Source organism: Rhea pennata, chromosome Z (genome assembly GCF_028389875.1).
Source record: "Rhea pennata isolate bPtePen1 chromosome Z, bPtePen1.pri, whole genome shotgun sequence".
NCBI lineage: Eukaryota > Metazoa > Chordata > Aves > Rheiformes > Rheidae > Rhea > Rhea pennata.
This window is the reverse complement of record NC_084702.1, coordinates 76,207,330-76,235,103: the sequence shown is the minus strand read 5'-3', so window position 1 is coordinate 76,235,103 and position 27,774 is coordinate 76,207,330. Positions and strand designations below refer to the sequence as shown.

The 27,774-nt window shown below is 35.9% G+C and overlaps 1 protein-coding gene across 2 annotated transcripts in view; it reads left to right on the top strand.

Moving 5' to 3' along the window:
* The window catches only part of RIT2 (Ras like without CAAX 2), a 215,137-nt gene that overhangs the window by 87,456 nt on the left and 99,907 nt on the right, over positions 1–27,774 (top strand). For both annotated transcript variants that reach the window (XM_062599834.1, XM_062599833.1), the window contains exons 2-3: positions 4,344–4,400; positions 24,820–24,893. In XM_062599834.1, coding sequence (XP_062455818.1) covers positions 4,346–4,400; positions 24,820–24,893 — 129 coding nt within the window. In that variant the 5' untranslated portion in view covers positions 4,344–4,345. The remainder of the gene's footprint in view (positions 1–4,343; positions 4,401–24,819; positions 24,894–27,774) is intronic.

Below are 27,774 nucleotides of genomic sequence, written 5' to 3'. Positions count from 1 at the left end.
TTGCAATTCAAAATGTTTCACAATATCTACTGTGGATTAAAAAGGAGGATTTTTTTACAATAAACATTTTTTAACTGACTCTGTTTTTACATGTATATGTATTTATTCAAATAGCGGTGTTATCCATCTATTCTGTTTTAATATGCTGCCTTGGACCCACATTTAGATACAGTGCTTTGTGTGTGGCATAAATCAGGCTTAAAGGCCCCTAATTTATACATCTGTAAAATTTAGGAGCATTGTTAATTATTTGGGTTTCCAAGAGAAAGTGGTCACAGCAATGTCCGATGATGGTTTGGTTTTGGTTAATTGTAGGTATTAATTTGAATGAAAAAAAAAAAAAAAAAAAAGATAGATAAGGAAAAAAGAAGGGACCAAGGAGAGTATTTTCATAAAGCAGTATGAAATAGTCATACTATTTTCCTATTAGTTTCCAAAATTAATTCACTCTGGAAAATTACTTTGGAGCTGATGTTAGAACCACTGAAGAAACCTGTGCATTTCAGCTGAGGCAGCTGAGGAGCCCAGACACATTTGGTGTGAGCAGGTCTAATTCCCTAGGGTCCACATGAGTTGTGTGGCTTTATGCCAGCAGTGAATGAGCCCATTTTGGTCTGGGAAATGTTCTACCAACTTCTGTCCATCATTTAGAAACTATAGACTCATTTCTGCATATCTGGCACCCTAGTCTGTGGAATGGCTGGTACACTGGACACAGCTGTTGTACATCAGATGAATTGCATCAGACTTAATGTTCTGAGGCTTCTTCGTCCTCCCTCCTCATGTTACTAGGTTTGTTGTTAGAAGTCAAAATCAAGCTTTTCCTTTCCTTTAGAAGGATTGGCCTGTTAGATATGCTCTGAAAATGCTTACTTTATTAATGTTCAGTAGGTTTTACAGAAAATGCTATAGGAGCTGCTACTTTTTATTTCAGAGAACACACAGGGGAAGATGGGATGAAATTCCTGTTATAATCCAGTTTCCTCATTTTACATTATAGTTAGTGATTAAAAAAAAAAAATACTGAAAAAGTGAACTTCAATTCCTTCTGTCTCAGAAAGCAAAACCATATAACCTGCTTACTGAAGAGGATATTAATCCCTAACAGATGACAAAGACATCAAAGAGATTCATACCAAGGTAGTTACGAGAAGATCTGGCGGCCAAACCCTCTCAAAGGATTGTTACTCAAGTAGTTGTGGGACAAAGTATTTGTAAAATGGAATTCTTTATTTACTATTTCCCTAGCCAGCTGACTGTAAGAGGTTTTCATTTCATCGTGTTTAGTGTTTCTGTGGAAACCATTCTCAAGTTCTGTACCTCTCCAGATTCATTTTATACAGAGCCAGTTGAGCTCGTGCGGAGCTCTGGGCTGAATCTGTGGTTGAGCATATGGAAGTCAATATTATTGTACTTGATGTTGCAAGACCTCAGTTCCTCTTCAGATCTGCCTCTAAATCACTGTGTGCAGTCTAAGTTGCTGTGCAAGTTTCGGTGACACAGGTTTAGCTCAGTTGGTTAGAGTGTAGTGCTGCTAATGCCAAGGTTGTGGGTTCAGTCCCTCTATGGGCTCTGCTGGGGGTTGGACTAGATGATCTCCAGAGGTCCCTTCCAACCTTACCGTTCTATGATATCTCCACACAGTATTCTGGGTGATGGAAGTTTTACCAGTCCCAGTGGCAAACCTTTGCACGTTACAGTGAAAAGTCAGTATGATGCTTCTGAATCATTTTGGATTCTGTGGATTCTATGAGGGTATAAATGATATATTGATCTAGGGCCATCTCAGGAAAGAGGAAAAATGTTTAGCATGAGTTATGGGTCTCCTCTGAGAATTCTAGTTTCAGTTGCAAAAACAGATCTTGTGATGCAGATACTGCTCCAAAAGGAAACAGAATCAGATCAGATAGAGAGTGGCTTGCTTTTAAAAATCTTGGCAAGAACAAACAGCAGGTAGTGAAATAAATGGAATGCATATGTGGTGCAGTCCCTCAGAAAGCTCAAAATGTGTAGGCGTAAACCATATGAACATCTCTTCTAGCTGCCTCTGGGTCTCAGACCAAACTAAATAAATCACATTAATCACATTAGGCATCAGTTTATTCTTTATTCTTCAGAAGCCAATAAAAAGTTATCAGATGGAAGTGCCTAAAAATCTGGTGTGATTTAAAAAAAAAAAAAAAAAAAAAAAAAAAAAAAAAAAAAAGATGTCCTGGAAACAGAAATGTTCCAACATACTTACCATACTAAATAATACATCTGACAACAGATAATATAGAAAATGTCAATGTCATTGCATATAGATATATTCACCTGTAATATGTATAGGCTGAATGAGCTTTTTTTACGGTTATCCTCTCTGAGATACCATGAATTTATAATGCTGCTCCTTAACATTTATATTTGCCTACACTAAAGATGCAATAATTTATTAACGTGGTAATAAATGTTTAATACTCCTTGTCTGTATCATTTTTTAAAACTATCTGATTAACCCCATGATTCTTTAAAATAAAAGGACAATACTAAAAAAAAAAAAAGTCATTTTTAAAAAATGGATAAATTTACTCACAGAGTTTTCAAAATTTGAAGTTTTTTGTTCATAACTTCTGCTATTGAAGGTGTCTGAGATATTCAAGGTATGTGACAGAATCCTATGTTTGCTTTAATGTTTTAGGAATGACAGTTATAATTCAGGTGGGTTTAGGTTACTTATTTTTTTTTTACAAGTGGCCATGTAGCATCTGTATTGAAAATTTAATACAGATATTAAAAAATATAAATTATACCCCTTTAAAATCAAGAAATTGTCTTAAATCAAGTAATATTTTTTAAAATATATATTAGATTCTTACATTTCTTCTGTTTTCTGAGTGATTAGAATTCACGTATTTCACATTTTCAAGTTCATTTCCTCACAACTCTCAATGTTAGGGAGATACTTGTGCTTTTCAACTGATCTGAGATAAGTATTCAAACACTTCAAAAACATCAGAGACAGCAGAACTTCTCATGTTGTTCTGATAACTGATATACTACTGTGAATTTAAGCAAAGCATTGAATGCCCAAGCCTATTTTCTTGATTTTTCATGGCCTACAAACTTTAGATGGCATTCAGAAACCTTATGGTTGGACAGAATATGAATACTTCTGGTTTTCTACCTAAATTGGTATTTCACTTCCAGGGACCACCAGGTTCAAATGATGCAAGCCTGTGAAGAGATGAACCTTCATCTTAGGCTTCTGGAAGGAGAGCCCAACCAGCTCTACAATTTATGGCAACCTAGATTATCGATAATTCCAGTAACTTCTCAATCATTTAAACATTGTATAGCAATTAGAATAGCTTTAATTAGGGATAGTGACTTTCCTCTTGTGATTATTCACCTCACTTCAGCATGGTGTTTGGGATATACTTTTAAGATAAAATCTTGAGAGTTAAAATAATTTCAAACTCGTTGTATGAACGAACCTACATTTCCTAGACCCTAGCTCAATCTTTTAACTACTTACTGCTTGGTAAGCTTTTTATTATTGCTATGGATTTTTTTGATTGTAATACTTCATATCCAATGCTTTTGTTAACAGTTATGGGAATGGCACCCTTAGGACTTTCTGTTTGTCAAGAAAATAAATAAAACTTCCTGTTGTTAAATCAGATCAAACTATCCTGATTTGTTTCTTTATTCGTGTATTTGTACATTGGTTTTGCAGGCATAGTGAAAACTTTAATAGTTGTCATCAGAAAAGTCTGTTCCATATTCACCACAAAGACAGTTCACTGACCTCATATAATTTTTGTATAGTAAAAGAAGCTCTGATTCTTTTTTTTATCCTAGTGTATTATTTTACATTTAATCATTTTATGCTCTCCAATTTTATCCTAGTGTATTATTTTACATTTTAATCCTATGATTATATTACTCAGCATAATAAAGATGTGATTGACAATTATGATTGTTTTGTGTACATATCAGCTAGAGTACCTAATTAAGGTTAGTTAGGCTGGACTATGATATAACTGGGGAAATATTAGAAAAAATTTTATTTTAGTTTATTTTTTTTCTCTAGACACTCTAATGGGTTAACAGTGTTTACCAAGTGTTAAAAAGATGTAATATTTTAATACAGAAACTGATAAATGCATTTTTAAAAAAGAATAAATTAAGACAAATTACAAAAGAAATGTTTAATTTATATTTTTTTCTATTTATCTGTGCTTTTGACTCACTTTGTAGGCTAGTATTTGGATAAATGAATTCTCTGCCTGTTCTTTTGCTTGTTGTCATTTAAAGACAGTAATATCAGTCTTTTTCTATCCTTTTGTCTTTCTCCTCTCCAGCAATGACAATGCAGTTCATAAGCCATCGGTTCCCTGACTATCATGATCCAACTATAGGTGAGTAAAGATTATCCTGTCCTTCATCCATTTCAATTTTTCTGCCTATTTGAGATACTTGGGGGCTAGCAGCAAGATTTGTAAATTTTGGACTAAACTTTATTTGCCTGATGACAGTTAGATTGTGTCATGGTCATACTGGAGTTGTTTGCTCCTGAAATGCTTTGTAGAAGATCTTTGAACAACAGAATTTTTGCTTCATGCTCTCTGTAACTAATAGTGGCTGTGTAATTGTAGTCACAGAAAAAAAAATCAGTCTTTCAATATACTATAGTTAAATAAGGTAAAAAATGACCAGTTTGGAGGGGGGTAAGTGGAGTTTTGTTATTTTCATACTACATGCATTTGGAATGCACTGAAAATCATCTTCTTCAGACATCAACTACTGCCTAATGTCTATGTTGCTGATGCACAATTGGAAAGTGAGCTGGAAGAGAAATATAGGATGAATTCTAATTGATTAAACTATATTTTCATTTCTAAGTCAGTGGCTGTGGCAAAACTGTAGTTCATTAAAAATATATATATTTTCTCTCTTCTAAATGAGGTACAAATTTAGAGGATATTAACAGGGTAAAAAAGTAAGTAGTTTTAATGCCTTTAACAGCCCTGGATTCCTATTGTAGTGTATTGAACATCTTCTATTAATATCCCAACTTACTTCCTTCAGATGTACAAGCATGTGAATCCTGTAACACTAAACTAAGGAGGTGGCTTGTTTGGAGTGTTTGAGTGTGTGATAGTCTCTGCAGCTCTTTAAGAAAGCTAGCTAAGGTACTTTTCAAGAAGGGTTTCTCTTGACTTTCTAACGAAGAATTCTTGAAAATCATCAGTCTCAGATAAATTGAAGACCAGTTTTCTCAGCAAACCTGCAATATCATTACCATACATTTTTATTTGGGTCGTTTACACTGATTTAATTGAAACGTATAAGATAAAGCTAAAAAATGATAATTTCCAATAAAAATATAATTTCTGTTAAACAAAAACAAAAAAGGGAAAAAGAAAAGACCAGATAAGAGGAAATAAAAAAAGAAAGACTATGACTCTGTTTTACAGAGCTTGAGATGGTTTGCCAATGACCTGAAAAATGTAGGTGCCATATATGATGCATCTGGAGGTGGACAAGAGGGTCTTGAAGAATTTAACCATTCACCATTCACTCAAGAAAGATGATGAGTTAGGCTTTGCATAGAGTATATCACACATATCAGAAGTATGTTTCACCTCCCCAGTGTGAGAGAGAGAATTGTTACCTTGAAAATATCTGCCCAATATTTGTAATTCCTGTCATATAGTCAGGCTTCCATGTTGTGAATGTCAAGAATGGTATAACCTCTACAAAATTACTACATCGTTAAGTAGATCAGCCAATGGTAATATTTCTTTTAATTTGTCATCTCTGTAGTATTCCACATTCCCTGAATATTAGCTCATGGTGAATAGTGATTTTTAATGAAGAAAAAATTTATTTATAAACTATTCACATGTGTAGGAATTTTATAATCATTACAAAAATCATAAAATAAAATTAAATGCACCAACTCTAAAGAAGACAGAACTACAAGGGCGTTGCAACCAATTCATTTGTTGCACTCAGGAAAAAAAATCTAATCACATGTAATTGGAAAAGAGGAGAAGAGAATTAGCAGTTACTGACACCATTAAGTTATGTACATATACCCCTCTTTATTATTAACTATCCATCTGCCATCTATATTTATCCATATATTGTATCTTGTCAGAATCTTAACTTATTGGTCTCTAGACACTGCCACAATATGAATAATAAATAATCATAAAGAGAAAGAAAGCTTATGATGCATTATAAGTACACACTACAGGAATGCCTAGAGGACCTAATCAGGATGAAGGTCTCCTTGAGTAAGATGCAGCTTCTACCCAGTAAAACCAACACTCTAAATAGGAAAAGAGAGAGGGAGAGAGGAAGAGATGTGAAATTTTGAATTCAAATTCACCCAGCTTGCCAGGGGCAGAGCTGAAAGTAGAACTGTGAGTTTTATCCATTCAGCACTTCTGTCTCTCAGAACATACCGAGGTCATCCTGAGACACGCTTATTTTCTATTCATGCTTTAAAACATGTACGAAACATCAGGGTATAATCTTGTGCTATAAGTATATATTTCCTGTTGGATGTATTTCTGGTATGATCACTCAAAATCAGCCAAAAACAAATAGAAGAAATCATTTGTTGTATGAAATGTGATAGCAAATACATTTAAATATCTCAGCACACTGAGATGTTTATACGATTGAAAGTGCCATTAGTACTTTTGAGATATGGGTCTCAGACCATAGGATTCATCTCACTGGTTTCTGTACATCAACAGGTAGATGTACTGTAGGTATTTTCCAGATGTCTACTAGGATATTACAGTTCTAAAGAATTTTCTGGGTTGGCAGAAAAAATGGTGACCCAGAATTAGCGTATCCAGGGTTAAAGCTATACTAATAACAGGAGTTGCTTGAGGGAAAATTATTCCTTTAAGATTTCAAGGAACTAGCCACCAAAAGATGATTTATGTAACAGAAAAGTTATCATTTTGTGCCAGAACAGTGATTTGTCTAGTCGGAAATTTGTTTTTTTCACGGTAACCCAGCAGCAGATGTTGAGGAAAGAAAATAAAACCAAGCCACGTATGAAGTGAACCTTTATATGATACACCCTGCCTCCTTCCAGCAGAGTGGCAAAGCAAAAAAGTGAACATAGATTTTTGGCTATGTCTGAGATCACTGACCTCTCCAAAAATCAATATATTGCCTTTCTTCTGTGTCTTGCATTTTAGGCCTCTCTTTAATTTCTCAGCAATTGTATCCTAGTTCTGGAACTCATGAACTGTCCTAAGCTTTTCTGGACATACTGCCCTGAGGTGCACACTACTTTGAAAATAACATTTTCTGCCTACCTGTGGTATTATCACTCTTGGGCATTTTAAGCCATAGCAGTTTCTGTGTATGTCACTGAGAAGGTGATATTCCATGGAAATAACAGAAATATTATATTATGTGATAGAATGATAATCCACAGATTTCAAATATTAGCCAACCTACTGATTCTACTATGCTCCAGTTAAGCTTTAGAGTATGGTCTATGCTCTATTATTTCCTTTGCTTTACGTAGGCATAGGAATCTAATAAATGCCTGCATGTTTTTCCTTAATGTTCTTGCACTAGCTACACAGTTCTCTATGTTCAGGGATGGAGTGAGAGTGCTATAGCAGTGATCACTGTGCGTGTCCGTGCAAATTTAGCCTTGATTTAACTGGGTTAGTCCTGACCGAAAGGATATTATACCTCCCTGCACTGTGATGGGAATTTTCCTAAGAGATGTGCTAATAGAACTAGGAGGAGGTGAGGGTGAGGGAAGGTAATTAGAGATGCCTTTGTAAATAACATTATTGTCTTTCAGATCCAAGAGGCTAATCACTTTAAAATTTGGAAGAGAAACTTCAATAATCCCTGTGACTGTTAAATGACAATAAACATGTAACTTTTGTTACCATTTAACTTTTTTAAGCATTTAACTTTCCCCTTGTTTTGTCCTCTTTCTCCTTGTTCTGTCCTCTTTTTGACCTCTTACAGTACCCTGAAAACACTTATAATATTCCTTGTTATATAGACATTTTTTTTGATATGTGTTATATAAGCCTGTGGCCCAATTTAACTTTTCGCTCTCCGTCTTAAGCATTGACATGGGAGTGGAATAATAATTTCAGCTGTTTTTTCATCTCTAGACTCTTGTGAACTATACTTGCCTGTAGTTAAAGAAGATGGGGCAATGAACTATTCCCATGGTACATGAAGATAGAACTGATATAATTTGGCTGATATTCCAAGGTGAAAAGCAAAACCAAACCTGGTTCAGCCCATACAAAACGGCCACAAAACCCTCTTGTATGATCAGTTTGTGATTATTAAGGACACATAGAAAACCTGGAGCTAGGAAACTAATAGTTGAAATTGTAATAATTTTTGCTTGGACTGAAAAATAAATGTCTACCAACTAGTTTTCATGTTTTATTTCATAAAAATCCAAATCTTACTGACTCTAAACAATGCTTTGGTATGACGGACACATTTTATGTCCTGACCTACTCCTGGCCCCATACAAGCATGTCAAGTCAGATCATTTTAATATGCTGCTGAGCATTCTTCCTTTTCCCACTTCTGCTTCCCTCCAAACACACACTGGAGAGCTTATTTGGAGCATTATACAGTAATGATCATGTATCATTAAAAATCCAGAGGCATTATTTTTCCCTTTTTTGTCATAGACCCTAGGAATAGGGATTTTCTTTGTCATTCCTTTTCATTATTGTTAGTGATTATTTTACTTACATGTCAGCTTTTTGTTTTTCTACAGTAACTTAAATTTCTAGCAATAAAGTAGAAATATACAGTTAGAATATGTGATTCTTTGTGCTTATAACATCTCTCGGTTATCCACTGACATTTTTGAAATGTTACTAGGGATCTTGCTGGTCTTAGAAAATTGCTGCTAATGTGAGGTATTTATTGAAAATGTATTTCAATCACTACATTATAAGATATTATAAGTATATGCTCATAGATTTGTAGTATTTTCAAATACATATACGCATTTCAACGGTGCTAATTTTTATCCAAAAAGAGCTATGAAAATAAATTTAGAATCATCTACATGTTTTTCTGCCATCTGAATTCCATAATCCTCTGTTTATCATTTATAGAGGAAGTATTTATACCTTTGAACAGTGTTGTGATGGGCAGTCCAACATGGGAGATTTTTAGAGACTAGTACGAGTGGTTTTTTTTGAGGGAAGAGGCTGCTGTTTGTTCTCTGTTTTTTCCAAGTGGTGCATTTTTGTTGCGATGGGAATTCATTCAGAGAAATCCTCTCTGATTCATGACCCTGTCAGAATAAATGATCACATTAAATGGTCCTTTCTTGTCTTAGCTGATTGTCATAGTTTGGAAAAGCTGATAAGATTTTGAGAAACTCAGATTGCTTGACATTATATACAAATATACAGAAATAGGCATACACTCAAATATATGAATAGATGTTTATATATTTGTTTACAATATTGTGTAAATCTGCTAACAAAGTTGCTGAGAACTTAAAGGATACCCAAAGTGTTAATTTTAATGTTGTCACTTTGAATTTAATTCCACTTGCAGATAAAGCAGGAATAATTGCTGTATTTTAGGCTTGCTACAGCCATTCCAGTTCACACTTTCAAGACGGAAACATATTTTTCTAAGTAAATGAGGAGAGGAAGGGGAAAAATTCCGTTAGTATTGGACAGAGCATATGTGGACAAAATTTCAGAGGTTAGCACTTCATGAAAATGAAATGATTTCAGTGCACATTTAATATTTAATTGCAATCAACAATGGGAACAATTTCCAAATGGCAGTGACTGTGATCATTTTCTGGAACAAATGGATAAGAGCAATTTGCACTCCATACATTCTTTGGCAATATCACAGGGAGTTAATGCAAGCAGAGTGGCAGGAAAGGAAGCATGACATAGTGTGGCAAACTGGACAGCCTCCAAGATGCTCATTAGCCATGTGACTAATCTTAAAATGAATACATAATGCAAACGAGATGCAGAAGCAGCTTCCTGTTTTGGTGAGATATCACTGCATGAGATTGTGTCAAATGAGCAGTTGAGGGCATTAAGCCTGTGTCAATGTCACGCTTTAATTGAAATGGGTGTAGGATGGGAGGCACTTTAGCATTAAGCACATGAATTTCCATGAGATTTCCTAACAGAGTAATGCATTCACCAGTGCATTAAATAAAACACATTTGAGCTCATCTTTAATAAGATGATGGAAATATGCGGGTGAATTTGAGAAAAAAAAAAACATAAATTGTGACTGAAAATATTCTAAGCTTATATAATACATCCCCCAAATGTCCGTACAACAAGGAATGTTATATTTATTGTCAGAGTACTATAATGAAGAGGATAAAACAAGGAAATTAAGATGCCATTAATAATGACAGAGTGAAAGAAGACAAAGGTGGGTTACATCTACTACATTAGGAGAGAAGCCTTACCAAAAAACTACTGTTCAGATTCCTTTTTAGGGTACATATAAAGATTTTTAGATTGTTTCTACTATTGTCTAAAACATGTGCATGTTCATATTTCATCCCTAATTTCTTTCTCATTTTTATTTTCCCATAGAAGATACTATATTTATGCTGGACTGAACAAGATTTCACACATTCAAACTGAATTTGAAGTCAAGAATTATTTTTTTTTTTTTGTTTTACAAGTTTCATATAATCTAGAGCTAACCAGTGGTGACCACTTTTCATTTATCATTCTCCATACATTTATTAGCCTCATCTGAGACAGAATAAAGAACTCTAAAAATGATCTGCAGTTTGTTTCCAGAGACTGTCTGTGAGAGTTTGCAGACTGATTTTGTAGATCTATCTAAATTACCACATTTGTGTTCCATATTTATTATCATATAAAATGAGAAACTGAGAAATACATTTGACCCATATTCTTAAATTTGTACTGTATTATTAAGTTTTCCTTTTTGTATCTGTTGCTATCATCTGTGTCATATGTCACATCAAGGAATTAATACTAGCTGCAGAAGACACTTTGGGTTATATAGAGAAAGATGGGCAAGCAAAGATTATGTCTACTAGGCTGGGACTGAGCTCCAAATTCAGACACCTAAATTAAAATGTCTACATGTGAGCTGTGTGTCTAGGATCCTCTTATGCTGGATTTAGGGAGACTTGGTAATGGAGATTGAGATCCTGACTCAGTCCCCCTATCCTAGGCTTCTAGAGCCATTGGAGATTCCCTGTGTTGTCCTGCCTGGGTTAAAATTCCTGATCCACAAAGCTTTAGTCTCCTGTATGTCTTGTGTCATATCATCTGGCCCCCTGTGGATATGATATGACACAGGACCTATGGAGGATGCATGCGCTTCTAATCTAGATACTGAAAACCAGACAGGAGAGCATATCAAATAGCAAGTCATCTGTATGTGGGCCACTAAATGCAACCTATATTTTCATTAAGTATAAGAGGATCTTAGATACCTATCTCACATTTAGACACCTATGTTGCAGCTGTCCAAAGTCTGGTACCTGAATCTGAAGCACAGATGCTTCCATGGTGGATGATCAGAACAAGAGCCTTCGCAGATCTTGATGATATCTCTATGAATGTCCAGATAGATGTCTGTCAGTGAAGGGAGGAAAAAACAGGATGAGAGGGCCATGCAGAATACTTGTTATGGTGAGCAAAAAAAGGAGAATATTGGCATGTGTCTAGCACCATGTGTGCTCCCAATAGAAGGTTGAAGAAAAGCATAAATAGAAAAGAATAGCATCAAAGACAGTAGGAACGCAAGAAGCTCGTAAGCTGTTCCATTAGCTTAGACTACAAGAGAGCAGTGAAACTGCCAACTCTCTGCTTAATACTATTGTAACCTCCTTCCATTATGGGAAACAAAATATTTGAAGCCATGGAGGATGGAGACTGGAAAATCCTAGCAGATTTTTCTTTCTGTAGTAGAAAGAATTTGATTAAAAAAAAGCAAAACAAAACTCCCATTTCCCTCAGAAAGAAATATTTGAAAAGGTGGCAGTTTTGCTTTAAAAAACAGATTAATGATAGTTGGGTCATCTCTCAGAATACGGTTTCAGCTCTATGCATTCTCAGTTCAAAGTGATCTTTGATTCTTTGTTCCTTCTTCTCTTGAGAACTTCAGTATTTTCGCCATTAATGAAACAGTCCAGACCCATTCCTAATATACTGTGTTACTTAGATACATGATCTATAGCTCTGTTGCTCTGTTGTTTTTTGAGAAACTTTCCTTGATACACCAATTATTCAGAACTAAACAGTTTGCAGCCTTCATGGAAGAAATAACCAAAGCAACCAATTAAATTTCTAAGTGAATCACATCTAAAATGCTGGGCACACACTTAAAATCTGCTACTTTTTTGTCACATATTTTCTTACAAATGCAACTCATCATACAATTATTTGAGAGCTGTTTACAGCAGGTGACAGCTACTTGTCACTTAGCATTTTCAGAGGCTCAGGAAACAGTGCTTAATCAAGTAATTTTCCTATGCTAATACCTCAGATATAAACTATAGCAGACAGGCAAATGCAGTCTGTGTCTTTCTAGGAAGGCAGGAATAGATGGCCCAGAGAGCTGTTCCTACACCTGTCATTTTCCCCCGTCATTTCACCAATACACCTTCTCAGAGGTGGGAGGTTAATCAGAAATCCTTCGCTAGCATTTAGGCCTGCAGTCTAATCTTGGAAATGCAGTTGCCTGTCTGTGCCCGTCGCTCATGCCCTTAGAAAGCATGAAGCAGCAGCTGCGCTGGCAGGTGCACTTCAACCACAGTCCTACCAGGCGGTAGCTTTACCTGTGCATATATCTGCAATATGCTATGACTTCCCATGCAGAAAAATACTGTGTAGAGGAGACACGGGGTAGTAATAACTTATTTCTTTATCTTGAACCATGTACAAGGAAGGATGCACGAGCTATCACATCTTAGGAACAAACTTTGGAGGCTCACAACTGATTTTGATATTACAAGATGAGAACTAAATCTCACAATTCATTCCTGCAGAAAAGTAGGAATTCCCACACCGCTTTTCCCTTCTCAGCTTTATTGGCTACATCGGACTCCTTTCCAAGCTGATTCAACACTAGTCCAGAAGAAAAGTGGAACCACCCCAAAACAAAGTAGTTTTCTACAAAGTTAGTGAGTTGAATGAGTCTAGCAAACAGTTCTGCAAACTCCAGAAGTGGCACAAGAGATGGTATAGAACCACGAATTGGGGGAACGTGAGGATAAGTGAAAATGAAAGAGAAGAAAAGAGACCTTTTCCCTTTGAGAGAGGCAAGCTGTCAAAACTAAGTCAATGGTCTCACCCTCCTTCTCACTCAGACACCAGCCTCTGAGCCAAAATCCCTTCTCAAGCTGCTCTCTGTTCTCAATGAGAATAGGGATAATTATCTGTGCAAAAAGTAGAGAGGTATTCAAAAACCTTTTAGGAAACTATTGGAGGAAAAAAATCCATCAAGGGCAATTTAAAACAAAGATTCTGCTTCTGGCTGAGAAGGGCCCTTGAGGTGCAAATAACTGGAAGCTGAAAGAGTATACCAGGCAAGACTCACCGGATGGGCTTCCTTGGGTTATTGATCACTCTCCAAAAGAAGAAAATAGATTAGATGGATTGTTGATCTTCCATGGCTTTACTCTTTATATTCTCATTCCTTTACTGGCTATAAATGATAATCAATACTCTAGCTAGTGATCTGATGTTCCTTTCTCCCCTGCTTCAGAAAGCAAATAAGTGGATGAATGACCCCTATACTTCCCAAATACTTCCCAGACGTTCAACGTCAGCCTGCCATGGCTGGAACAGGTGAGGAAGCTCTTTCTACTATGTGGTGCCATGAGAGGCATTATCTGCATGGTCATGTGTAAGAAAGCATCCCTACCTCTTAACTATTAATGATTCTTGCTGCTTATCATCCAACCTCCCTTAACTCTCTTTGTGTTAGAATTAAGATACTTTGCTGCCTTGGGTATCTTCTCTTCACCAATGAGAAAGGTGTCAGTAGAGGATCAAAGCATGATATGTAGCCACTGTATTCCTCTCAGATACTTCATATTTTAATGATGCATCTGCTAAATACAGAGAAAAGAAAAATAATCAAAAACTGTTTATAATGGTGTTCTATGGTAGTTGCTGTTCTTAAGCACTGATTAGCCAGATTAAAGTCTAAGGAGGAGAAGAAAGCCTTTTCTCTTAACTGTGACAAAATCAAAGTAATTCTGAGATATATTCACTACTACTGCTACTACTACTGCTACTACTATTAGAATCCTTTTAGTGGTATTGGCCATATTCAGAATCTAGAAGGAATTAGTCAAGGATAGAAATCTTTACTAAATTTTTTTTGGCTGTTCTATACAAAATAGGCTGTATTTTGTTTCAGGTCAACAACATACAGGAAGGGAAAGAGGCTGAAGACCTGTATCTCAGCAACTGATGTTTTTGCTTTGACTCAATGCAAAAATCCTCCCATTTACCCACTCTGATTCACCAAGTCTTTAATTAATTAATCAGTTAAACTGAAGTGGCAAAAAGTGTTGAAGAGTATTTCTTCTCATCACAGAAGGGCTTTTTCTTGGAGGTGAGCTCTCAGGCCTTCTTTCAGGCCTACACTGATACACCAAACCCTGACCGACTGTGGAAAATTGGGACAGTAGCTCCTAGGTTATAAGATGCTGTAGGGCTTTTAGTAAAGTCTGTTATACAAAGTCGCATTGGATCAAGGCACTCATGTAATCTGAGGAATTTAGCTCTTAGGTCTATAGCTTAAATGTGAGTAAAATGTCAATCCGTCTGGTGAGTTTAAGGCAGGTGAGTTTATGTATTTATACAGAACTATAATCCTCAGTTAAGTCACAGTCACTCTGATTCACAATGCAGATGTACACACATTCTAGAGTATATTCATCTCAAATAAAAATATACACCTTAAATAAGTCAGACGAATAGCTTAGGTTCTTAGAGCTAAAGCTGGGCGGAATTCATCCTATCCTATTCAAAACTATGTGACAACTGAGGAGAAAATTCAAAGATTTTGTGAACTAGATGCCTGAGGTTGGAGTGAACCCCTAAGCCGTTTGTGCCTCTAGCCCTCTGGTTCTTTAAGAATATACAATGCACATACAGTCATGACAAAGATGACTGGGATCACGAACTTAAAAGAAGCTGAACTGAAGTGAAACTTGCATCCCCTTAAATAGGATCACCAGTAGAAGGCCTGATTTTCTATTCTCTGTATATTACGATTTGTAAAAATATCTCCTAAAATTATTTCTGAATTTGGAGGAGACATTCATGATTTGATATCCTAGAGGTGGATGATTTATCTAGCTCTCTTCAAAATTCTTCGTCACAGGACAAATGTCTCCATTAACCTTTCTTTCATAGAAGCCGGCAGCCTTCTACATCTTACTAAATCCAAGGTACCATCCAAGCTAATAGCCACATAAATGTAGTCAACTTGTTAATTACTCCTCCTGAAATAACAAGAAGTGAATTCGTAGCTGTCAGATCCTCCTACTTGGTAGCACAATCCTAGACTTGAAAGAGTAGTGAAATTGCTACCTGCTATTCTTGTTCCCCAAGATAAGGATACCCGGACTCTTGTTAATTATCATGTTTTGATTAAACAAGAGTACTTTGTTCACTTTGCTCATGTACATCTTTGAAGTAAATGACATTTTCCTGGAAGCAGAGAAAATAATGATATGCCTTTATTAAATATTAGTAGTAGTATCCATATTGTAAGTGGTTTCTAACAGAAAAACAAGTGCTACAGCAATGGTTTGTCTGAGTTATCTTTAGACCTGATTTGCAAAAATATTAACATTTATAAGGAATCGTATTTTCTTGTATAGAACTGGTTCTGAAAAAATATTCATAACTCAAATGAATAGTCTTATTCATATAGACAGGAAAATTTATAACCAAAATTTAGCTTGCTTAAAGAATTGTAATCCAGATCTGATGAATTGTGGAGTGGATTTTCTGATCCAAAATCTGATGAAGTGCTGAGCGAGTTTTCTGAGCAGGAACTTGTAGCCTTTATAATTATGTATATAAATTTATTCACTTTTGTAAGTGTTTGCAGATTAAAATTATAAATGGGGCCTTTGTTGAAAATACTGAAAATACTATTCACATCAATACTGGTAGTGATTCAGTTGTGCCAAATTGTTCAAACAGGCTTTGGCAGGCTTATAGGCAAATCTCTGCTGTACCTCAGCATCTCTGTTAGAAGCCCATAGTTATTACCAGAGAGTGGCCTACTCCACTTCCAAAAGAATCCTGCATATCACAGTATGTTGTTATGGCATAAAGCAATCAGCTTCTCCATGTGTATGTCTGTGGGAAAGAAGGGGGACACCTTGTTTTCTAGACATCATCTTGATTATATGAACTATAGTTAGAACTTGATCAAAACTTATTGCTTTTCGTGGGCTCTTGTGACCATGCATTTTGCTTTTGCCAATAACTGATCTTCTTCCTATCCTACATTTGTAGGTGCTCCATACCTGCAACTGGAAAACAAACTGTTATAAATAGTAAAAAGTAATATATACTGCTAGTATAAAAATAGCCTAAGTTTCTATAGCAAAAGACATCTATTTTTGTTCAGTTGGCTCGTGACCCTAAGTTTTTTCAGGTCTAGATAAATAGTTTTGTACATTTCTGATACTCTACATATGGATTGATTTATCATATTGTCATCTTACACATTCAGATCCTCTCAAAGGTTTATGCTTCTCTCTGAATATATAGATAAATACATAAATAACTAAACGTGTGCATATACAAGTACACATGTTATATATGAGCATAAAGTACTAGTACTTTCAATTAAATAGTAATACTCCAAATTAAAGGATTTGTTGACTTGTTGCATCAGAATTTTTGACTCTAAACTGAAGTAAAAGAAATATGATTGTTGTATCTAAGTCAATATTGTGAAAATATTCACTTTACCAAGGACACGTTGTAGTGGAAATGGGGGATCTTGTGGCTGATATTGTTATAAATGGCAGGTGGGCTTGGTTGGTTTCTGTGCTACTATCAATGGAGACTGAAAGTTTTATGTTCATATATACTGTTGCTATAATGCATTTGCACTGTGCAAAACATTTTGAGTCCCCATAGCAGAGAAGTTTGACTTTGTTCAAAGTGCTGTACAATTGCAGAATGTACCAGTCAGTTCGCCTTGCTGGTCAGTTGGGTCACACGTGCTTGACCTTATTTGCCCAAAAGTTGATCTCACCTTGAATTTTCTATCTGATGTTGTGTTTTGTCTCCTTCTTGATAAGGACTTGTACATGGAAACATTTCCTATGCAACTTTTTGTGCCATAAATTAACTTTTAATTTTGGTGCTTCTTGAAAGTGACCCAGACCATTGTTAGTTGGAAGTGTAAAGTCACCGTGGTCTCCTTTTCCGGCAGGTTTGTTAGTAAACAGCATGATAATACGGAGACGGTGGGAGAAGACAAACCAGTTCTGACTTAGATTCTGATTCATTCAGATTTCTGTTCACACACACCTTTTAGAGGGCAGATAATGCTTCTTTTTGTGCCTACCACAGACTAAGTGAGATTAAGTTGCTTGTGCTTCCCCTGCTTTTCAGCAGAGAATGAAAGGGTACCACAATAATGAAACTGCAAGCTGACACTGAAGAAGAGATTCTTGCACATATCTATAGACATGACTGGAAAAAAAAAAAAGAAAAAAAAAGGAGACAGAAACTGCAATGGGTGGATAAATGGATAAATGGAAGGCACTGAGTGCATTTCGGGTCACTGAAAAAGCTGTGGCATTAGTACTCAATGCTGAAAATCAATCAGGCTCCTTGAGCAACCGTGTGTTTTCAGTCCTGCCCTGCAATACACAGATCTGAAATGATAAAGCAGCCTAGTAAGGTAAGGAGAAACTTAATTTGAGAGCAGCTGTTTTAAGACAGATACATAATGGCATTAAAAGAGAAACACTGTGGTGAGGTGAGAACGGAACAGAATGCCCATAAAGCAGCTTTTAGTTTTATTATTGAAACCAGACACACTACAGTCAATGGCAGCTGGAGTCTAAGTTAGGAAAGGTGCAAGATCACAGTATGAAAATGAAGATGGCTCAGTTAAAAAGTAATAATATTAAATAGTCAGAATGCACAGTACTCACTGGGCCTAAACTCAAACCTTTACTATGCTGCAGAAATTCTGGATGCTTTACGAATAATCTGGGTCCTGTTCTTCAAGGTATTTAGGTGCTATTTCTCATTGGCATTAGCAGAATTAAGGGCACAAGTTCATTGAGAACCAGGGCATAGTCTGGCTATGCTTCTGCTCTCCACTGAAGTATCAGTCAGCACTGCTTATTTTAGGAGGTCAAAACTGACTAAAAATTATGAGGTATTCTACTGTTCTGTTTTCAGACTAACAGAATAGAAATATCTTAAGATTATTTATTTCTATCTTTACTCCTTAAAATCATGAAGTATTTTATGAACACTCAAGGATTTGCTTTTAGGTACTACTGGAAATATGAGAACATCTAAAACAGAACATGGTAGTTATTTAAGAACATGTCATAATGCTGAACAAGGACTAAATAAAAAAAATGGAGAACTGCATCTTCAATTGAGATTAGTAAGGAGAGCTGGAGAGCATAGCAGTAATACACATTTGAATTTGGCAAGGTCATTTGAAAACAACATTAGAGAATCTTTTCTGAAGACATATGTGGCCAAGACCTTGGTTTAATATCCTATCTGAAAATATGTTTATGCTAATTTGAATGCTAAAATGAAAACTGAAATAAAGTGCTGTGTTTCTCATCATGTAACTCTATGTATAATGAATAAATGTATGAATTCCTTTTATAATAAGCACTTAACTTGAGTAATGCTTTGTTTTCTTTTGTCTTATTTTAATTTTCCCAAGGCCTACACTATATTCTTTTTGTAAGAATAAGCCTAAGAGAGAGGTACTACATTGAATGCTCCATCAATTTTCTGCTTTCCCTTTCTTTGAAAAGTAGACAACAGCAGAGATGCCCAAAGTATGTGTGGTTACTGCAGAAACTGCTTTCATCTGTGGGTTTTGTAAGGCACTGGTCATCTTTGTAGTGTTATGTAAACCATCAGCAAGATTCTTCTTCCTGGGATGTTGTTGTCTATTATAAATAAGAAAAGGCAACTTTTGCCAATAACACAAAACTGAACAAAATATGAAAGATCTGACAAAGCTACATAAATAGCAGCACAGGAGCAAAAGCAGTTCAGTGCTGAGAAACAAAAAGCAGCCAGTCCTGGACAGAATAGTCTGAAATGTTTGTAGTTGCTGGTATAATAAAGAATTATGTAACAATATGCAGAACTGGAAATAAAATATTTATTTAAGTATTGTGACTACTAGTCTGATGTGATATATATATATTCCTTATTTTGCTACTTGCCTTATTTTTAAGGATAGACCTATTTATATGAGTATTTATAGGGTACAAGGTAATCAAATACATCAGTTCTACTGTGGCCATTCATTGCTTATCATGTGTGCATAGCTCATAGGAAGGCAACCTCTGTGACTTCTTGTCCTTGTCTGCAGAATGCTGATAGCAATGCTTGCTAAATTATAAAACAGACATACTCCAGGAAAATAATTATGTGCAAAGGGAAATCACAAGACCAATATATTTTGATGGGCAATTCCTATGACATGCAAATTTTTATCTCAGACAGTTAAGTCTATGCCCATTCACTCCCTTCTTACTTAAAAAATCCTTGTTTTAACTCTGAATAACACTCTCCCACCCAGATTCATGATCAGTCCTACGTTCAAAAGCATCTCTGAATTAAAATGCATGTGTAGCCGATAATCTAAGCACACCAAGAGCTGTGTCTCCTGCTGTGTCTTTGGCACACAACAAGAGCAGCAAGAGGCAGAACTCCAGGTGTGTCTGGCTGCGCCTGGACCTGCTTCTGCTAGATCGGTACCTCCTTAGCCAAATAAAACATATTTTGGCTCATCTATATGTGAGGGAATCTGATTGTTTTTAAGTGCAGTCTATAGTGTGCACAAGAGAGAAGACGAGAGAATACTTAGTTGGAAGGAATATAAGCAAAATTAACTATTGGAAGAAAGAGGTGAATGACCTAGATTTCAGGGACTGGAACATACCTCTTACGCAGATTATAAGTCCATTCCAGTTCCCCTTTAAGTTGTACACCATCCAAGTCTGTTTCTCATGAAGCAGTTACCTGCTCATAACTGAAGAAGCTGTTTGATATATTTTTCATGAATCTAGCTTCACCAGTGCTAAGATAATTGATAGCAGCACCGGCTTGCATTAATTATTATTCTTCTGTCTTCAGAATGATGTCCTTTAAAAAGGAAAAATGAAAAAAGAAAATGCATTCATTTTACAAAAAAAAAAGCAAAAAAAAATTTATTTTCACTAATTCATTTTGAAATATAATACTGCAAAGGACAATAGTACAATTAAGAAAACATATTTGAAAAATACATTTCTTCTTGGTTTAAATGAGATATTCATTAAAGCAGGGGAAAATTAATAATAAAAAAGAATTTCGATCCTGTCAGAAATCAGTTGGGGTTCTATTTGTTGTTTTTCCCCTTGGAAAATGGAAAATGCTCAGTAATAAATCAAGCCAAATAATATAGTTTCTAAGCTGAAAATTTTACCTGTTTTCATTTTAAGTTGAAAATTTTTGTAGAAAATGAAATTCTTAGGGAAATATATGTGTGTGTGTGTGTATATATATATATATATATATATATATATATATATAAGAATAATTTCCCATAAAAAATAAGTTTTGGCAGATATTTTAACCACACAGCTTGGAAGTCAGCTATTTATTATACAGATTGTAATGATTCAGGAGTTTTATTTCCCTTTTCTCTCTGATACCTACTACATGCTCACTTTTACAGTCTGTGTTTTACTCTTACATCTCACAACAATGTCAATAAGCTCCATCCTCGATCGTTTCTTACAGTATCCTATCATCTGCTTCATTTTAGCTAAACCTGAGTCTGGGACCTTACAGCTAGATTCATGGGACACTAATAGTGAATTTAATTTTAAGAAATACAAAGGGCAAATTATTATTCTCTTCCTTTTTTTTTTTTTTTTTTTTTTGTGCCTCATCTTAATGCTTGCTGAAACTCCAGCCAGAATTTGGCCTTTTAATAAATTTTAGAAAGATCACTCCTTATAGCTGTAGGGTGTAAAATCCAGAAACACATGTTTGAACAGCTCCCCTGTTAATTTTACAGAGAGTGTTATATAAATTAATTAGATGAAAAAAAAATGCAATGAACTCATACACTGTAAATAATAGAAATATACCAGAGAGCATTGGTAATAATATGAATAGTTTTTAAAGAGAGCAGGTTAGACAGTAAGCCTGCTAGTGCTCCCAGTGATGACTTTCCTGTTTTGTTTCAGATACATTCACATGGCATTTCAGTGAGACATCTTCACATCTGTTCTTCGCTGTTTACATGTAAACAACAGGTTCCTCTACGAGCTTAATTCAGAGTTTCTCAGTTCCTTTAGTGTGACCATAATACACACTATGTTGCCTGGACTGCAGAAGACTAGCTGCATTGTAGTCTCTTTGGAAATCCTTTGGGATAGATGCAAAGATTCCATGGTTGCTGGTTAGCAGCGTTATTGTTACTGATGGAAACTGAAATACATTGCCTGGGTCCAAAGGATCTCAAGTACTGGAATCAACATATAGGCATTTCCAGGATATTCTTGTTTACTGCATTTGTGCCTTCTCCCCATAGTCCAGCTAAGTCAGATAAAACGTTTTTTTAGATAATCCCTTACTCAGCTCCACCTCCATTACTTCCTGAGATGAAATCTCAGTTTAAAGCAGTTAGGTGTAGACCAAAACCTAGTCAATATAGCTTTTTACCTCTTCCAGGTCCATATGGTATGAGATGGAATCAAGATTTTCAATTTAGGCCTCTTTCTTCTACCTCCAGCACTGGAAATACTAGTTATCCAAGTAGGCCAGGACATCAGCAAATACAGACTAAAAGTAAACATAGTAGGTGCCTCCCAAAAGTCTGAGGCTAGTTGTGCTTGAGTCTTAACGTGCTGATAGATCACGCCTAGGAAAGCATTGCGATGATCAGCACTCTCATATGAGGTGTGGGCTGCGTAGAGTACTTCCCCTGATAAATCTGAGCATCATCTTAAGTTATTGCCATAAGAAAAGTGAATGTTCAGTCTCCCATTCTTTTCCCATTCAAATACAGGTTGAGGATACCCCTGGTTAGCACATCCCAGTTGAGGATACTTTTTAGCTTTTCTAAATTCTCTATCCTATCCTACTTTTTGCACATATGCAGAGAGAGAATATTACAAATGAAAGTCGTATCTCCTTCCTGTTTCATCTCTACATTTCTTGGGGCAAAGACAAAGTCCACAAATAAAAATCATGTTCCAAACACAACTGCCTAGAAAATTGTTTAAGTTAATGTGTTTGGTCAACGTTCAGTAGAATATGTTTCACCAAAAAGAAAAAAAGTTAGCACATTTATGAATGAAAATAGGATCATGTTTCTGGCACGCCTTCTTAAAGTGTTTTAGGGCAAGTATTTTGACACAAGAAGATAAATGAAAATGGCACATAGTTTTGTGTGTCCAGTGGTCTCTCTGCAATGGAAAGGGGCTGTAAACACAGTCTTAGAGCCTTGCTCCAGCTTTTCACAGTTAAAACTTTACTGATTCCAGTGACATAGTCTCAGGGTACACCTGAAGTAGCTCAGCAGGGAATTAGACATTTAGATACATGCCTGTTTACTTACTGAAAACTATCATTTATTTTCACAGAGGCCAGTGAATCTTTTAGTTATAACTAACCCTGGATTCATTTCCTTAGCAAATAAGACAGGAATTCTCTAAATTCCCACTTCATTTTTGCCCAAATTCTGTATTTAGTTATGCAAATGTCCCTCTGCAGTAACTCCTTTGAAGCTACTGTATTAAATCTTGTATTAAATCTAAGTGAAGAGAGAAATAGGACCACATCGTATTGGCTTTAAGGTGTCCAGCAGCAGAGCCAAGGGTGCAAGCTATATTTATGTGAGTTGTATGTTAATTATATATATACAAATGTAATACAAATGGGCACCTATCTGCATGTCAAGACATTTAGTAATACTTCACAGCATTAATAGTATTTATATGAAGGAAATACCAGTATTTGATTTTGCATATTTTCATATATTTCAATTTTCACTTTGGTTAAAAGATAACAGTGCTACTATTTGAAACATTATCTTGTCATAATAGATTGCTTAAACTATCAATAACCTGGTTCACTATGTACAGTCCCTCTTTGGCACTGGGTTTCCTCTCCAAGAATCCCAAGAAAGAGATCCATTGACTGAAACATATATTGACTGGAGTGCTGTGGTGCTGCTCAGCAAGGCAGTGTATCTCACATCTAATTAAGCTTCCGGGTCATCCTAATATCAAAGGGATTAGGTATTTGTTTAAGCCATGGCATGTGTCAAAATAGTCACAGTAATTTATTGAAATGAGACCTAAAAGAAGCAGGCGACCCATGGAATTTACTGTAGGGGTGATGTTATTAAAGATAGCCTGTTACAGAGGTTGGCAGAGTTAAGGCCATCCAGAATTCGTCACATCTAAATGCTTTATTTTGCCTTTCCTATAGATGCAAATAAGGTTTTTATATGCTTTTATAATGTAGCATGTAATGCAACATATGTGTGGACAAATTTGAATATCCTCATAATTCCTACTACCTGCAATGTAATATCATCAAGAGCCTAGTTCTGATGGGTTCTGGTAGTTGGTGCTTACAGGATTGAGCTATCGGATGGGCCCAGCCATATGCTCATGCTGATTAATGACACTTCTCGGATGCATTAAATGCACTTGTCTCCACTTCATGCCTCACTGCACAGCCAAAGCATAATACTAGTCACCCAGCCCATTCAAACTGCTTTACATTATTGTTTAATTAAACACGGGTAATTTCTAGGACTATTTTGAGTATAAACATGGCCTGCTATCTAAGCTCCATTTAACCTTAGGAAAGAAATACAAATATTGAGAGGGGAATGAAATAGAAATGTGAGGAAAATAGTTTATGCAAATATTAGTTCACCTTTTTTTTTGTTTTTCTCCTCCTAAATTTAGCTTGACAAAATCATGAGCTAAAGGAATGGTCCACTAAGCACAGCTTATCCCTTACGAGTGTGAGGACACTGATTACAGATTTTATTAAAAAAAAATCATTTGCATACTCTGCAGTGACATACCGAGGCCTAAATAATTGCTCTGAAAATCTGATGCAGAAGCCCCCCTCAGCCAAGAGGAGACTTTCCCAATAACTTGAACAATGTTTAGCTCAGAACTGAAGTATTTGCTTGAAAGCCTCTGTGGAAGTGTGATTGAGGTGAGTAAAAACCACCCTGGCGCATAAACAAGCACAAGATCCCTGAGGCTTTGTGAATTAAGCAGCACCTATAGTCTGTGCTATCCTTTTAAACAGTGACAAATTTACTGCTTTAATATTTGACGCTGTATCACAGAGAAGACTAGATGCCCTTTTGCACTTTTCAGTGTTGGTAGGATTTCAAAAGGTGTCTTTTGACTTGAAAGAAAACAAAGTTAGGTCAAACTGGAGAACTTTTGAAAAAAACTACTCCACAGTAGTGAAGGTGTTTCATTTGCAACCCTCTGAGCCACACCTATGCTTAGCAATACTGCACTATGTTTTTCAGAGGATGCCTATAAAACTCAAGTCCGAATCGATGATGAACCAGCTTATTTGGACATTCTAGACACTGCTGGACAGGTGAGTAATTTTCCAATATAAACTGTTCTACTCAGATAAAAACAAAAATCTTGACCTCAGATAGATGGATCACAGGGATAGAAACAAGCTTTCCTATTCATACACAAATGAAGCAGTGGCAGAATAAAACTGAGGAATTATCAAGAAGATTAAAGGAGTGCTTCTATGGTATAATGTAACTTGAAAATCTGACCAGAAGAGATAGACAAAATTAATCAAGTAGCAGGCAAAAATTTATTTGTTTCTTTTTCTCTTGTATGCAGAAACATCTGTCACAGTCATGGAATGAATGAATGAATGCTGTTATTCATTTGTCTTATTTGTTTTTCATTCCTGCCTTTTTATATATTGCTGGAATATCCTGATGTACTTATAGATGAAGTATTTTGTTACCATTCTTCTCCCTCCATTATATTTTATCATCAAATAGTCACCCATAAAGAAGATCTTATTGCCAAAAGCAACATAAATTGTACAATTGTACATATAACATACATGTATGTGTGTATGGACATCAGTCAAGGAACTTTTTTTTTTTTTTTTTTTTTTTTTTTTTTGCTTATAGTAAGGCAAAGAAGTTAAATGTAAGAGTTCTACCTGATTCATTTTTTTTCCTTTCCTTCTTAAAACTTTCTTATCATTTAATCAAAATGTTGCATCAGGTTGATTTTTTTGTGAGATATGTGTCAAGTTCTCTTTGAAGGCTTTGATAGTTTCATGAGATCACTGTTTTTATAGTTTATGTGTACCTTAAAGAAAGAGTTAGTCAACAAGGACCATAGGTTCTTAAAAATTATTTAAGAAATAAAAACCTTGGAAGCTTTGATCTAGGCTTCCCAAATATCTGAGTTCACTTAAGCTGGACACTGCAGATGGTGGAAAATGCAATCATCTGCCAGGAATGGAACAGTAGCAAGTTATGTAAGGTCAAATGTAGTTCAAAGGGATTATGGTTTACATGAATTTTATTTGTGAATAAATATAGGCCAGTTTCAACGTGAACTCAACACAGTTCCAGGAATCAAAAGATGCCCTGAATTATTCTTGACCCAAAATTATATAGTCCAACATTTAACCAGGGACTTACTGCTGAGTCTTCTCTGAAAATGCTTGATTCTGTAGAACATCTAAGCTAAATTTCAAGATAACACTCCAAATCTATGAATTTAATTGGCCTAGAATTTATTATTAAACAGGCCCAGAAGTTTTTTATGGATAATAGTCCTAGGATCACAGAATCACAGAATCACTAAGTTGGAAGGGACCTCTAGAGATCATCTAGTCCCATCCCCCTGCTCAAGCAGGTCACCTGGAGCATGTCAGACAGGGTTGCATCCAGACAGGCCTTGAAGGTCTCCAGAGAAGGAGACTCCACAACCTCTCTGGGCAACCTGGTCCAGTGCTGCATCACTCTCACGGTGAAGAAATTCCCCCTCACGGTCAGGCAGAACTGCCTGTGCTTCAATTTCTGCCCATTGCCTCTTGTCCTGTCACATGGACAACTGAAAAGAGTTTGTCCCCTGGTCCCCTGGACACCCTCCCTTCAGGTACTTGTACACATTGATCAGATCCCCCCTCAGTCTTCTCTTCCCCAGGCTAGATAAGCCTAGCTCTCGCAGCATAGGATAGCTTCAACCATGGTTTGACGGGGAGAGGAGGAAGGAAAACCACAGTTGCTACTGATTAACATGGCTAAAAATAGTTGTATTTTTGATGGAGAAGGGGATCTTCTTTTCTAACTCAGGAAAACTGACATAGTAACTTCAGCTGTATATTGTAATTAGTATGCAATTATATGGGAATTATATCTCTAGCTGTTTACTCTTGTAAAACTCTGAATGTTTAGGAACCTTCCTTGTTGTTCTTTATTCTTGTTCACCATCTAGGTCCACTGTCTAATTTTGTAGAATTGCTAAATAATAAAATACTTCTTTATCCAGAGATCAAAAGTAATGATAAGTCATAATTTATCTACTCAGTTATTTGCTAATGGAAAGAGGAGCAAAATGCTCTAGAGGATTTCCTCATCCTCCTAAGTGCCTTACCAATTTGCCGGTGTTTTATTTCCCTGGAGACTCTGGGACAGTGTAGGATTTATTCTCTATCAACCAGAGAAACTGCAATTGTGCCTTTCATTTCATGGAGGGTAGAGATGGTACAGACCTCCTTACATTGTGCTCCCACTCATAGAGCCGTGCAGAGATGAGCTATCTGATTTCAAATTTGCAACTGTCATGCAAATACCATATACACAAAGGGAAAAAAATAGCTTAAAATGAAAGGAAAGAATGGATGATGAATGAACCAAAAAAAATGGATAATGTGCTCTTATTTTGAGCTGGGAAGGTAATGGGTAGAGCTGAGGAAGTAGCATGTTGTAAAAACCAAGAGGAGTCGTTCCTTCTACTTTGACTTTTTTCCAGGTATTTCTATTACTAGAAACATTAAAATTTGTGCTGTTGAAAAAAGATAGAACTAGATGATCAGGATTTATGATCAGGATTTCCTTCTCTTTCAAAAAAAGTCAATTCATCTCTTCTTTTCATTAGAATTAGTATTTTGTGGGCGAGAGGGAACACTTGATTTTCTGCCAGTTACTTTTAAATTGAAAAAAAAAAAAAAAAAAAAAAAAAGGAGGTAAATGGTCAACCCCTTTGAAAGAATTTTTAGATTCATGTTAGGAAGGGAAAAAATGTCCCTGTGCACTGACCTTTTGATAAGTAACTGAAATCATTAAGCTTCCCAGTTTAAGCCTTTTGTCAGTCAAGTCCCTTTTTAGGAAAAAAACTCTTCAGAAGACAGTGCAGTTTTTCTTCTGAATTGTAATCATATTAAACAACTTCACCTAAACCTTATTTCGAGATTTTCAGAGGGGAATATA